Genomic DNA, 14,974 nt, shown 5'->3' with positions numbered 1-14,974 from the left:
GGTCTGTGATCAGAGAATAGGTCTGTGTCCCAAATGGCACCATATTCCCTATGTAGTGCACTACTTTTCTATTCCCTATATAGTGCACTACTTTCAATCAAAGCACTGTGGGGCCTCGTCAAAAGTAGTGCATTATATAGGAAATAGGGAGCCATTTGGGACTCAGAGCAGGTGGATTCGTCAGGCAGACATAGTGTCCACTCTCTGACAGCCTGAGCCTTATCAGAGCACAGCAACACAGTCAGTAGAAGTATAAAGCAGATCTGAGCCCATACTCATAAAGCGTCTCAGAGTATGAATGCTGATCTAGGATCAGGTCCTCCATGTCTATTTAATCATATTTATTATGATCTGAAAGACAAAACTAATCCTGGATAAGCCCTCCTACTCTGAGATGCTGTGGACCATGATTACAGAAAAAAAATACCAGTGAGTGAAACATTCTACCACAATTCAACAACAGAACATTACCAAGTGCTGTGTGGCCTGACCTCTAAACCCAAACTAATAGGCTAACAAGGTTGGGCTTCCATGGAAGCAGCCGAGAGGGGGGAGAGTGATTATAAAAGGAACACAATGTTTTGCCTTGATAGTCCCTTTAACAGTCCCTTTAAATGAAAATGAGACACGCCACAAGGTGAAGGTGGGAAAATCAGCTGTGATCAAAGTAATGAGCGTTTTATCCTTCCTATCACTCACATAGTGGCATTGTGACATGAAGGGGCACTGTGGTGGTGTGTGTGTGTGTGTGTGTGTGTGTGTGTGTGTGTGTGTGTGTGTGTGTGTGTGTGCGTGCGTGCGGTCTATGCCAAACGGCCGCACGCACGCACACACACACACACACACACACACACACACACTTCTATTCCGTGTTTTATCAGAGTAATGGGCTCTGAGCAGAGGAGGGGGGAGGGAATCATACTGGGACAGCCAGCTCACTCAGGATACCCTGTAAAGGGGGTAGGGAGGGAGGAGGGAGAGGAGCAGCCAGGAACAGCCAGCCAAAAGCCTACTCCTGAGACACTGGATTCAGACAGAGCAAGGGGCCAGCAGCCTAGCAAATTACATTAGGGATATACTCCCTTGAGATTAAAGGCCGGGGGAGCACAAGCATGATAGAGATAAAGAATCATTATCTATATTTACCATGTCTGGGGGAACTAATGCAGGACCGGCTTCACATACCATCCAAGGCAATTGTAAGAATATATCTTTAAGAAAGACCCAGGCTTTCATATCACATTCCCCAAACAGCAATCAGGATTCACTCATTTATATTATGCAGGTTAGATCATCTCTTTTTGTAAGCCTTTAAAACAGGACGTCATCCAGTAACACTAACAAGAGAGATAGAGGTTGGTGAGCTACTGCAAGTGACTGACCCAGGCTAGGTCCTCATACCACACCTTTCCCCTGAAGTGTGCAGTTGCACACTCTCTCCCCATCATCGATTTAAAAGCATAGGATTGGTGTAAGTATTGGCTGGAAGGAGTTTCCACCATTTGTAAGTCAATGAGAGGAAGTGTGTGTAGGTGCCCACTTTAGAAGACATGTGGATAATAGGGATCCAGCTTGTAGTCCTGTCCAGTGTCCAGTCACAGTCAGGCTCAGACTACAGGACATTCGCCAGAAGGTCAGACCGTAATCTAAAACACCCTCGTTCCCCTGTGGGACAAGCTAAATGTAATTAATTCACAAACAATTAATTAGAGGCAAAGCAAGGCCTCACACAGGTGACGCTAATACGTTGAATGAATCACTCAGAACAGAGGCAACAAACACAACATTACACACTTCAATAACACATCAAGTGTGTGATAATTAATGGGGGAGGTGGAGAAATGTCCTATAGAGAGGTGTGGGAAGGGCAGAGGGCGGTGTAATGGGGCACAGGGGCAAACAGGGTGTGTGTGTGTTTCAGCTGGGTCATTTTGTGCCACAGCAAACCCCAGTGGGACTCTGATTGCAGCCAGCCAGGGCAGGTCCAGCCAGATAAATACTATTACTGTCATCTCAGGAGTAAATGTGTGTTTGAAAGGCAGCCAGCACAGAGAATGTAGAAAGACTACAGAGAGGAAGGAAGAACCGGGACTGGAGTAGACAGCAGTTTTACCCCTCGGAAGGGACTGGAGTAGACAGCAGTTTTACCCCTCGGAAGGGACTGGAGTAGACAGCAGTTTTACCCCTCGGAAGGGACTGGAGTAGACAGCAGTTTTACCCCTTGGAAGGGACTGGAGTGGACAGCAGTTTTACCCCTCGGAAGGGACTGGAGTGGACAGCAGTTTTACCTTAAGAAGGGACTGGAGTAGACAGCAGTTTTACCTTAAGAAGGGACTGGAGTGGACAGCAGTTTTACTCCTCGGAAGGGACTAGAGTGGACAGCAGTTTTACCCCTCGGAAGGGACTGTAGTAGACAGCAGTTTTACCTTAAGAAGGGACTGGAGTGGACAGCAGTTTTACCTTAAGAAGGGACTGGAGTGGACAGCAGTTTTACCCCTTGGAAGGGACTGGAGTGGACAGCAGTTTTACCCCTCGGAAGGGACTGGAGTGGACAGCAGTTTTACCCCTCGGAAGGGACTGGAGTAGACAGCAGTTTTACCCCTGGAAGGGACTGGAGTAGACAGCAGTTTTACCCCTCGGAAGGGACTGGAGTGGACAGCAGTTTTACCCCTCGGAAGGGACTGGAGTGGACAGCAGTTTTACCTTAAGAAGGGACTGGAGTAGACAGCAGTTTTACCTTAAGAAGGGACTGTAGTGGACAGCAGTTTTACCCCTCGGAAGGGACTAGAGCGGACAGCAGTTTTACCCCTCGGAAGGGACTGGAGTAGACAGCAGTTTTACCTTAAGAAGGGACTGGAGTAGACAGCAGTTTTACCTTAAGAAGGGACTGGAGTGGACAGCAGTTTTACCCCTCGGAAGGGACTGGAGTAGACAGCAGTTTTACCCCTCGGAAGGGACTGGAGTGGACAGCAGTTTACCCCTCGGAAGGGACTGGAGTGGACAGCAATTTTACCTTAGGAAGGGACTGGAGTGGACAGCAGTTTTACCTTAAGAAGGGACTGGAGTGGACAGCAGTTTTACCTTAAGAAGGGACTGGAGTGGACAGCAGTTTTACCTTAAGAAGGGACTGAAGTGGACAGCAGTTTTACCTTAAGAAGGGACTGAAGTGGACAGCAGTTTTACATTATAAAGGGACTAAAGTGGACAGCAGTTTTACCTTAGGAAGGGACTGAAGTGGACAGCAGTTTTACATTATAAATGGACTAAAGTGGACAGCAGTTGTACCTTAAGAAGGGACTGGAGTAGACAGCAGTTTTACCTTAAGAAGGGACTGGAGTGGACAGCAGTTTTACCCCTCGGAAGGGACTAGAGTGGACAGCAGTTTTACCCCTCGGAAGGGACTGTAGTAGACAGCAGTTTTACCTTAAGAAGGGACTGGAGTGGACAGCAGTTTTACCTTAAGAAGGGACTGGAGTGGACAGCAGTTTTACCCCTCGGAAGGGACTGGAGTGGACAGCAGTTTTACCCCTCGGAAGGGACTGGAGTGGACAGCAGTTTTACCCCTCGGAAGGGACTGGAGTGGACAGCAGTTTTACCTTAAGAAGGGACTGGAGTAGACAGCAGTTTTACCTTAAGAAGGGACTGGAGTGGACAGCAGTTTTACCCCTCGGAAGGGACTAGAGCGGACAGCAGTTTTACACCTCGGAAGGGACTGGAGTAGACAGCAGTTTTACCTTAAGAAGGGACTGGAGTAGACAGCAGTTTTACCTTAAGAAGGGACTGGAGTGGACAGCAGTTTTACCCCTCGGAAGGGACTGGAGTAGACAGCAGTTTTACCCCTCGGAAGGGACTGGAGTGGACAGCAGTTTACCCCTCGGAAGGGACTGGAGTGGACAGCAGTTTTACCTTAGGAAGGGACTGGAGTGGACAGCAGTTTTACCTTAAGAAGGGACTGGAGTGGACAGCAGTTTTACCTTAAGAAGGGACTGGAGTGGACAGCAGTTTTACCTTAAGAAGGGACTGAAGTGGACAGCAGTTTTACATCATAAAGGGACTAAAGTGGACAGCAGTTTTACCTTAGGAAGGGACTGATGTGGACAGCAGTTTTACATTATAAATGGACTAAAGTGGACAGCAGTTTTACATTATAAAGGGACTGAAGTGGACAGCAGTTTTACATTATAAAGGGACTAAAGTGGACAGCAGTTTAACCTTAGGAAGGGACTGGAGTGGACAGCAGTTTAACCTTAAGAAGGGACTGGAGTGGACAGCAGTTTTACCCCTCGGAAGGGACTGGAGTGGACAGCAGTTTTATCTTAAGAAGGGACTGGAGTGGACAGCAGTTTTACCTTAAGAAGGGACTGAAGTGGACAGCAGTTTTACATTATAAAGGGACTAAAGTGGACAGCAGTTTTACCTTAGGAAGGGACTGAAGTGGACAGCAGTTTTACATTATAAATGGACTAAAGTGGACAGCAGTTTTACATTATAAAGGGACTGAAGTGGACAGCAGTTTTACATTATAAAGGGACTAAAGTGGACAGCAGTTTAACCTTAGGAAGGGACTGGAGTGGACAGCAGTTTAACCTTAAGATGGGACTGGAGTGGACAGCAGTTTTACCCCTCGGAAGGGACTGGAGTGGACAGCAGTTTTACCCCTCGGAAGGGACTGGAGTGGACAGCAGTTTTACCTTAAGAAGGGACTGGAGTAGACAGCAGTTTTACCTTAAGAAGGGACTGGAGTGGACAGCAGTTTTACCCCTCGGAAGGGACTGGAGTGGACAGCAGTTTTACCCCTCGGAAGGGACTAGAGCGGACAGCAGTTTTACCTTAAGAAGGGACTGGAGTAGACAGCAGTTTTACCTTAAGAAGGGACTGGAGTGGACAGCAGTTTTACCTTAAGAAGGGACTGGAGTGGACAGCAGTTTTACCTTAAGAAGGGACTGAAGTGGACAGCAGTTTTACCTCAAGAAGAGACTGAAGTGGACAGCAGTTTTACCTTAAGAAGGGACTGAAGTAGACAGCAGTTTTACATTATAAAGGGACTAAAGTGGACAGCAGTTTTACCTTAGGAAGGGACTGAAGTGGACAGCAGTTTTACATTATAAATGGACTAAAGTGGACAGCAGTTTTACATTATAAAGGGACTGAAGTGGACAGCAGTTTTACATTATAAAGGGACTAAAGTGGACAGCAGTTTAACCTTAGGAAGGGACTGGAGTGGACAGCAGTTTAACCTTAGGAAGGGACTGGAGTGGACAGCATTTTTACCTTAAGAAGGAAGTGGACAACAGTTTAACCTTAATAACCTCTTTGGGCTAGGGGGTAGTATTTTGACATCCGGATGAAAAGCGTGCCCAAAGTAAACTGTCTGTTACTCAGGCCCAGAAGCTACGATATGCATATAATTGGTAGATTTGGATAGAAAACACTCTAAAGTTTATAAAACTGTTAGGACAGCAGTTTTACCTTAAGAAGGAAGTGGACAGCAGTTGTACCTTAAGAAGGGAGTGGACAGTAGTTTTACCTTAAGAAGGGAGTGGACAGCAGTTTAACCTTAAGATGGGAGTGGTCAGCAGTTTTACTTTAAGAAGGGAGAGGACAGCAATTTTACCTTAAGAAGGGTGTGGACAGCAGTTTTACCTTAAGAAGGGAGTGGACAGTAGTTTTACCTTAAGAAGGGAGTGGACAGCAGTTTAACCTTAAGAAGGGAGTGGACAGCAGTTTAACCTTGAGAAGGGAGTGGACAGCAGTTTTACCTTAAGAAGGGGGTGGACAGCAGTTTTACCTTAAGAATTAAGAAGGGAGTGGACAGCAGTTTTACCTTAAGAAGGAAGTGGACAGTAGTTTACCTTAAGAAGGGAGTGGACAGCAGTTTAACCATAAGAAGGGAGTGGTCAGCAGTTTTACCTTAAGAAGGAAGTGGACAGTAGTTTACCTTAAGAAGGGAGTGGACAGCAGTTTTACCTTAAGAAGGGAGTGGTCAGCAGTTTTACCTTTAGAAGGGAGTGGACAGCAGTTTTACCTTAAGAAGGGAGTGGTCAGCAGTTTTACCTTAAGAAGGGAGTGGTCAGCAGTTGTACCTTAAGAAGGGAGTGGACAGCAGTTTAACCTTAAGAAGGGAGTGGTCAGCAGTTTTACCTTAAGAAGGGAGTGGTCAGCAGTTTTACCTTAAGAAGGGAGTGGACAGCAGTTTTAACTTAAGAAGGGAGTGGACAGCAGTTTTAACTTAAGAAGGAACTGGTGGTACTGACAGATAATAATAATAAACTAACAACACATGCCACAGCTTCTATTGAAATATGAGTATACGATCCCTGAGGGGATTGAACACATAAAGCCACACAAAGCACGACAGGTATAGAGTGCAGGTTGACATTTATTGTCATGAGTCTTGTCCTGGGGGCAGAACTCTTAGATAGGCCAACTGCAAAGTCAAAATTGGCTATATTGTAAAAATTCCTGAAAACTAAAATTAGCCTGTTGGTCTAAATTTAAGTTCGGGTCAGGCATTAGGGTTAGCAGTGTGGCTAAGGTTAGGGTTAGGTTTAAAATCAGATTTGAGGAATTTGTCTGTGCCAACTAGTGATCACTCTGCAGAGTTGCTTCCAGAACAAGAAAAATGCTAACCTGCGTGCTATGACAGGACAGAACAACCTTTTCACTGTCCTGGGGGTGAGGGAGACAGGGGGGAGTGAAACGGGGAGGGGGGATTGAAGGGGTGAGAAGGGGGATAGAGGGGGTTACTCTTTGGCCTATGTGTACGTGGCAGTGGGGACTGTCTTACACTGTGTGACCCCACAGTAATGCAGGGTAGAATGTCCAAGACGCCTACCACAGCTGACACAGACCAGGCAGTAACTGACGGACTGCCAGCAGCAGGCGATTACCAACTAACTCTGGTTCATATCAGATCTGTGCATCAAACCTTAATGACACGTTCCAGCGTAAAGGGTTCCAAAAGGGTTCTTCAGCTGTCCCCATAGGAGAACCCTTCTTGGTTTCAGGTAGAACCATTTTGGGTTCCAAGTAGAACCCTCTTTGGAAAGGGTTCTTTCTACATGGATCCCAAAAGGGTTCTACCTGGAACCAAAAAGGTTCTAAGGGTTCTCCTATGGGGACAGCCAAAGATAGCACCTTTTCTTCTAAGAGTGTAGAGCTTTCTTTAAACGTTTATTCAGGGTAGATCAGATTGGATGAACAGGGCAGAGAAATCAGCATTATATTTCTTCATAGCCCATTCTACATGCACTGCTTGCTTTAAGTGTAATAATGACAAGATACATAGAATACAGCTGAGGGGTACAGTGTGTGTAGAGTTTCTCTGGTTGAGCCTGTTCTATAGTGATACACACTAACATTGCTTCTTTCCTGATCTGTTTCTGAACTAGACTATATGCAGAGAGGAATCACCAATTACTGAACTAATCTACCAATTATATACAAATGAGATTGTTTGAATAAATGAATGGAACACAGATAAATAAGATGGAGAAGGTATTTTCATAATTTGTCTAAATTATTCTTCAACTGTATCCCTCTAGAAACCAGATGATGAAAAGGATGAATTCCAGACGCTGTCTTCTAACAGGAGTAGAGGTAGGAGCGGCCAGACGGTGAAATTTATCCTGCCATGCAGAATAACCGATCAATACACAATGCAAGCTAAAAAGAAGAACGGCTCCAATGTATACACAATTGTATCTTGTATCTAACTATTTTCAATGATTATGTATCCTTATATACATAATACATATATAACAAGGGAAGTCACATTGAGATTGACATGTCTTTTTCAAGTGAGCTGGATATGCAGTGCAGATGCAGAAGTCCTCTGCTACAATGTGTTCACTCTCACTAGAAATTCCATGGCTATTAGCACTTTGTCCTTTCAAAGAAGAAGTGAGCAGAGTGCACGTTGTCAACCAATACCAGGAAGACTGGCACGGGAAGTATTGCATGTCAAGAAGGTACATTACAAACAGAGCAGACTAGACTATACAGCTGATGTGCTTTATAGTAGCTTTATTTCGTTTAGTCATGTCGTCATTTAGATGTTTTTCCTTTTCTAAAGGAGTATACATCCCCATATATGTCCTTTGCTCATAAACATGCGTGTTTATGTCTGGTCAGACAGGTCTGCATGGTGGCGTTGGTGTTTCATCAATAGCAGTGCTTCTCTGCATTACTATACAATAGCCTCGGCATTAACATTAAAACCATCATCGATCAGGTTACTGAATATGAATCGACTAGAATAGGTTCCTAGAGGGAACATCACTACACTGGGTGGACCAGCAACACAGAGGTAATGTTTTAATTCATCTGTTTAAGACTGGCATTCAGGTCCATTAAGTCTGTAATTCTTAGCATCAAATTGCAGGAGAGCTTGCCCTTGGATTAGTGTAGTAGTAGTGTGTGTGTGTGTGTGTGTGTGTGTGTGTGTGTCTGTGTGTCTGTGTGTGTGTGTGTGTCTGTGTGTCTGTGTGTGTGTGTGTGTGTGTGTGTGTGTGTGTGTGTGTGTGTGTGTGTGTGTGTGTGTGTGTGTGTTACTGTGTCAATTTGGAGTACACAAGGGCCTAAGGTGAAAGAACAAGGAAAATATTTGATAGTTGCAACCAAAACCAACAGCAATGAACTAGGCTATCTAAACCAACTGAAATTAGAGCCGAGTTGTGGGCCAAGGCACTATCAAGGCAGTGAGCAGAAATGTGACGCATTACCATCAAACCACTGTAATGTCCCAGGCAGCCTCCAGGTAAATGCACTGGCCACTGGGGATGTGTGTCCCAGGCAGCCTCCAGGTAAATGTGTGCACTGTATAGGGAACAGCGTGCTATTTGGAACACAACCAGAGACTGACTGTCCAATTGACTGAAAGGTGATTCATGAGCCACGCATGCACACACCATGACAGCAGTGCTGATCAAGGATCAGGTCGCCCTTGTCCATTTAATCATATTTGTTATAATCTAAAAGGAAAAACTGATCCTATATCAGCACTCCTACTCAAAGTGCACAGCACAGAGTGAAGGATAAGACCGAGAAAGGTCCTGCATTGTCAATTACCATTATCAAAGGTTGTCTCGGGAATGCCCTAGTTGTGCCAGGGCAGGATATCGATCCCGTTTCAATTCAGAAGACACACGGTGTGGGCTGGAGCTCACCACTACAGCATCAACACAACAGGCAGAGGAGGAGCACATATTCACCCACATCATGCTGATCTGTGGTCCATGATCCACGACCACATGTTCACAGGGACACAGTGATCCAATCTACATCTCAGTGAGGCAGTCTTGCATGTCGAAGGTTAACTTGACCTATGCATACATGCAACATCAGCATCTTAGAAAACAGGGGTGTATTCACTAGGAACCAAAAAGAACCAAACAGAAGCAAACGGAACGATATAGGGAGGCACCAACCAAAATTTTTCCAATAGAAACTCTTTACGTTTGGAGTAAACCGTTTCCGTTGCGAAATGTTTTGGGCTAATTACACCCCAGAATGTTTGTCGTTTCTTATAAATGTCTCTTGACTAAAGGTAGCAGCCTCTACATCAACCCCTATGACACCACAGTAACTGATTCTATTCTAAAACCACAAACCTGGAGTCAAAGGAATTCATGTCGGAGGTTAGTGTGAAGTTTAGTTTATTAGGATCCACATTTGCTGTCACACATGCAGCAGCTACTCTTACTGGGGTCCACTTAAACGTAAAATACATGACAGTGAAATATTGGTGTAACGTGAATCATCTCTATATAAGAGAGGGGCTTTCAAAGAGGCAGTGGGCACAGTGAGGTTTGTTTAGCAGGAAATAATTAATGGTTGCAGCCCAATAGAGGGGTGAAGGGGCTAGTCTGAAGAATGCCAGTACCCCCCTTTAAGTCCTGGGTCTAGAGAGCAAAACAAAGACCATATGTCATAGTGCTGCTTCATGAATATGTTCTAGAAGGACATTCCCGGGCTGGGGTCAAAGTCATTAGAGCTAATACACTTAATGACAGAATGAAACCCAATTTCAGAGGCATAACTCAAACTCTGTCTGTAATTTATCCTTGGTTGAAGACATTTAAAATGCAACAACAACAAAAATGATGAAAGTACAACTGTCGGTATCTGTGCAATAGTGGTTTGGATAAAGAACATTTACACACCCCAGTAAGCAAAGTATTGTAAGTTTATCAAATCGCATGACTGCAATTGAATTTCAGAAGACTCAAGTGTGACAAAAGGGCATTCAAGAATCTAAACAGACAATTTTTTCTCCCTCTAAAAGACTTGTTTAACAGCTAAAAAGTATGAAGCTAAATTATTCAGCGCTCATCCAGAAACATAAAATCATACATTCTCTAATTAAACTGAATCTGCAGCATCCCATCTGCTTTTCAAAAACATATCCATGTCAACGCTGTTATAGACACATATCTATGTCAACTCTGTCATAAACGCGTATTTGTGTCAACTCCGTTATAAAGGCATTTCTATGTCAACCTCGTTACAGCAGATGGAATCTAAATGGACAGAGATCAACAGCATGTAGGATGGAATCAAAGACAGTCTGCAGAAATGCAGCATCTGTTGCATTATTGAAAACATGACAGGGCAAAAACCACAGCTACAAATCAATTATTTAACACGTCAAAAACCATCAAACCAGACCATCCTCTTCGTCTCTGCTTTGAAGCCAGGCATTGAAATAATATGAATGTCCTAATAAAACACTTTAATATGACAAGTAATACAACAAGTTAAAATAAATATCTGCAACAGTTTTGTGTGACAGCAGAACACATAACCGACAGCCTTCAGCCTCATCCTAAAAAGAGCATAAACAGAATACAAATGAATATGAAATCTTTGCGATACCTGCAGTTAGGTGGTGGATCCAGAGTAATCTCAGCAAGCTCCTTCTGGATTCTGTGGGAAATAAAGGATACATGTATTGAAACTATGAGAAGAGGGCTGTGAGACTCAACAGCACTAGACTAGAGCAGCCCTATAGGGATGAACAATACACACATAAACAATCATCAAGGATAAAAACACAGCAAAGTCAACAGACTTGTTTCTATTGTGGACCTCGCTGTCAGAGAGAGAGAGAGAAATGAGAGAGGAGAAGAGAAGAGATTTTACAGCACTAAACTAGAGTAGCCATGTAGACTAGGGACTTACACTGCCCTCTACCAATGTAGCTCTAACTGCACGTCTCTCTCTCTCTATATATATCTCTCCCTCTCTCTCTCTCTCTCTCTCTCTGCTCAGCACAGCTAACATGGCTGCTTCCTCTTTGTTCTCCCAGGCAGAACCCGAAGCCCAAAACAGCAAAACTTTCTCTCCTTCGTTTCTTTCCATCCATTCACCCCAAAACAACACTCTCACCCCCAGCACAAAGCTAGCTCCCCTCACCTCCAACCCCGCCACTCATCCACCCGTTCCAGTCACATTAAGCACAAAAGATTTTATTTTAAAGCTTATATGCAAATGAGGGAAAGAGGGAGAGGGAGGGGGGAGGACCTCGGGTATATTTGACAAGGGCTTTAAACCAGAGAGAGCTGCGTAGGGGGCTGTTACTAAAGCATTATTAACAGTTCGTAAGGGAGAAAAAGGGGAGGATTTTGACATACTTGCCTTTAAATACATTTCTATTCTGGTCTACCGTTAGTATTTGATACATATATTAAAAGGGGCAATCTGCAGTTGCTACATCCATTTTAGGACTTTTAAATTAATGATATGTACCCACCGATTCTTGAAGAATACAACTCCATTGTTTGTAAACAACTTAAATGTAAACAAACCCTATATAGCCTTAAAACATGGTTGAAACTATCATTTCAATATCATGGATGGTCAGTCCGTGTGCATCCATTGCGCTGTCCATGAATTTGAAAGTGATTGCATTTCTCCAGCCCCATTCCTCAGCTTTTGAATGAAACAGGGGCGGGGTTAAGGCTTGGTTATTGTGTTTTTTATTTATTTTACCTTTATTTAACTAGGCAAGTCAGTTAAGAACAAATTCTTATTTTCAATGACGGCCTAGGAACAATGGGTTAACTGCCTTGTTCAGGGGCAGAACGACAGATTTTTACCTTGTCAGCTCAGGGATCCTTTCAGTTACTAGTCCAACGCTCTAACCACTAAGCTACCTGCCGCGGTTGCAACTGCTGAATGACACTTTAAGGGCTATTGTGTAGATCATTCTGTTTATTTTTGAAGTTCAGATAAGATTGAAAACTGCTAAACATGTATGTATGTGACTATCTTCCTCTCACACAACATTAAATATTGTGACATGATGAGGAGAATAGGTCACTATCAATACTTCACGAAACCTTGATCAAACAACTTAATAATAAAGCCTTTACTACATATGATAATGTAGTACAATGGCTGTAGTTTTTAATAATCGTATTTGGCACATGAATAATAGATTAAAAGAAATGGCTCCTATCATAATAGGATTTGTGACTCAAAGGATTAAAGCATTATAAATTAACCATAATTCTTATATTAGGCTACTCAGTTTAGCAGGATGTCGGCTACAGTAATTATGAATTATTCCAAATTGGAAGAAGACAGTGATAATGAAGACATTACCTTTTAGCACTAGTGGACAACTTGGCGGTAGTCTTGCTGGATAATTTGGTAGGTTTCTTCTGTTGCTGAGGGGGTGTGGCGGGCTGCTGTTTTCTCTCGGGCTCCGGCACTGCCGGGTCTCTCTGGTCCGCATCAGAACTCCCACTGCTGGTGCTTGGACTCTCATCATCTGACCGCCCTTGTCTTTCACTGGACATGTTGATTCCCCCTATGAAGAATGAACAGAAAAGTTATGCACTGTTTCAATAACTGGGATACCTACATCATAACTTTGGATAATAACATGGTCATAGGCTACAGCTAATCGACAACTGCATTGAATCTACGCATGATGTTATTGCAGCTGAGATTATTTATATCCAGCCGAGAGAGATAGGTGTTGCTCATCATCAGACATGTAGGTTACCTCCTCAACTTTACATAACTCACTGGACTGGAAGACCCCTTTGTGGGTTGGTCTGTGGTTTGTAACCTAATTGAGTAGGCCTATTCAGGCCTATGTCCTGTCTGTCAATTTGATGGTTAGATGTTGAGCATTACTGAGTATTCATCAAAAGTTATTTATAAACAAAAGCTAAAACTATTTATACATAATATCCATTAGAGTACTTTATTTAAATCACTGTAATTTTGATGGACAAACGATGTTCTTTATGATTCCATAATCCATAATGGTCACACCACACGTCTATATCAAGATATATGGTTAGATAGGCTCACCAAATCATTCCATTAGCTCGATCCAATTGGCTTTTAATAATCCCCTTATAGACCCATAACACGCGTGCAAATATTGTTACATTATCGCAGTGTATTTGAAGCCTTGTGGTCGGTAATAAAAGAAGGCTCGGATTCAATCCTTGTGACTAATGACTAGGGTACTATACCTTCGTTTTGGGGTGAGTTCCCGAATGATTTACTTGTCAAAAGCCAAGCAATAGAAAACAAAGATACAAAACACTCCTAGCCTACAACATAGCCACCATCACACAAATATTGGTTTGGAGAATACGAATGAAGAGCTGCAAGGAAAGCATAATTGCACCTATTTGCAGCAAGGGGGCTCGCAGACAGGCAGGCGAGCTAAATAAAACATAGCATGTTTCTCTCACTTTAGGAGACCATTATTATACGTCTATCCCCGACGAATAGGAGCATATCGACTATAAGTCAATTGACGCATTCTAAGGAACAGTACATGTTTCGAATCCGACCTTAGAGTCCCTTGTAGATCGGCAAGGTTTGTTATGGTAGGAGACTCCAGTATCAGCATGGTGTACCAAGTCAACTGATGCATGAAGTCAGTTCTGAGCAAGCTCCCTCTAACACGACAGCGCTGAAAAAAACAAGAAAGGACGATCTTTCTCCGCCTAAACTAGACTCTCCCGGGTCCTTGGAGCTTGTTCTTTACCTTTAGCGTGGTCTCGTCCTGATTTAGGCCGGGTAGGAGTGTTTAAAATCCGGTGGAATTGTAGCCGGGAAGACGACGAGCTCCGGCCAAGCTGTGAACATTGGAGAATCGGAAGGAGAGGAGGTGCTGCATTACTGGCTTAGAAGAGACAGGTGGCGCTGGATAGCGAGTGAGTCAATCGGTGCTTTGGGTCCATTGAGATTGAGACAGGGAGATCTGTTTCACTCTCACTTCCAAACGATGGTCATGGAGCAAATAGCAGGAAATGTGCTGTCTATCACTACTTGCAGTCCTCTGATATTCATTCGAGTGAAGGAGCATATGTAGGACTATTATTTTGTTGTTTTTGGGGCTTCAAAACAGCGGAGGGGAATACAGAATACAGGTTTGAACAACGCTTGTTATGTGTCACTACAGTTGGATACAATGTTGCCTTGTGGAAGTTTTCTGTGATGATTGCCTTGACTGCAGCTGTGCACGGAACGAGAACGGATCCATTGTACATAGACAAAGCTATAATGTATCCCTTTGGGAACAAGTTGACGATTGCCAAATACTTCTGAATTTATAACATATGTATTACCTTCTGCATTTGTTTTTCTATAACGGAATAGGTATATATTTTACATTATATGTTAATCATTCATATCCTATAATATCTTCATTGAATGAATTTGAAAGGTTTATCATAATTGGATAATTGAATTGAACTGATCTTATTTGAATAGGCTTGCAGTAGGTACAGTTCTATTGATTGCTTCTCACAGCACTTTATTGGTGCTGTATTCATTCTTTCATTAATTCATTCATCCATTAGTTATTTGATTCATTAATTCAAAGGCAAACAAAGCACCTGTGTTAACTGTGTGATATAGTAAACTATTGCTGGGTCTTGAATGGGTACTGTCTCCAAGGCCAGGTTACCCAGGTGTAGTATGAGATACTTAAAGGTTGACG

General features: G+C 43.3%; 1 protein-coding gene across 2 annotated transcripts in view; it reads right to left on the bottom strand.

Moving 5' to 3' along the window:
* LOC110520315 (ubiquitin-conjugating enzyme E2 E3) overlaps positions 1 to 14,172 on the bottom strand; it is a 39,517-nt gene extending 25,345 nt beyond the window's left edge. The window contains exons 1-3 of one of the 2 annotated variants that reach the window (XM_036974822.1): positions 14,018 to 14,172; positions 12,607 to 12,814; positions 10,876 to 10,926 (exon numbers count right to left, since the gene is read on the bottom strand). In XM_036974822.1, the coding sequence (XP_036830717.1) occupies positions 10,876 to 10,926; positions 12,607 to 12,803 (248 nt within the window). In that variant the 5' untranslated portion in view covers positions 12,804 to 12,814; positions 14,018 to 14,172. Of the gene's footprint in view, positions 1 to 10,875; positions 10,927 to 12,606; positions 12,815 to 13,820; positions 13,989 to 14,017 lie in introns of those variants that run through there. The other variant, XM_036974823.1, reaches the window with a different exon arrangement.
* Between the last annotated feature and the right edge of the window lie 802 nt (positions 14,173 to 14,974).

Source organism: Oncorhynchus mykiss, chromosome 3, assembly GCF_013265735.2.
Source record: "Oncorhynchus mykiss isolate Arlee chromosome 3, USDA_OmykA_1.1, whole genome shotgun sequence".
NCBI classification, from domain to species: domain Eukaryota; kingdom Metazoa; phylum Chordata; class Actinopteri; order Salmoniformes; family Salmonidae; genus Oncorhynchus; species Oncorhynchus mykiss.
This window is presented reverse-complemented; position numbering and strand designations above follow the sequence as displayed.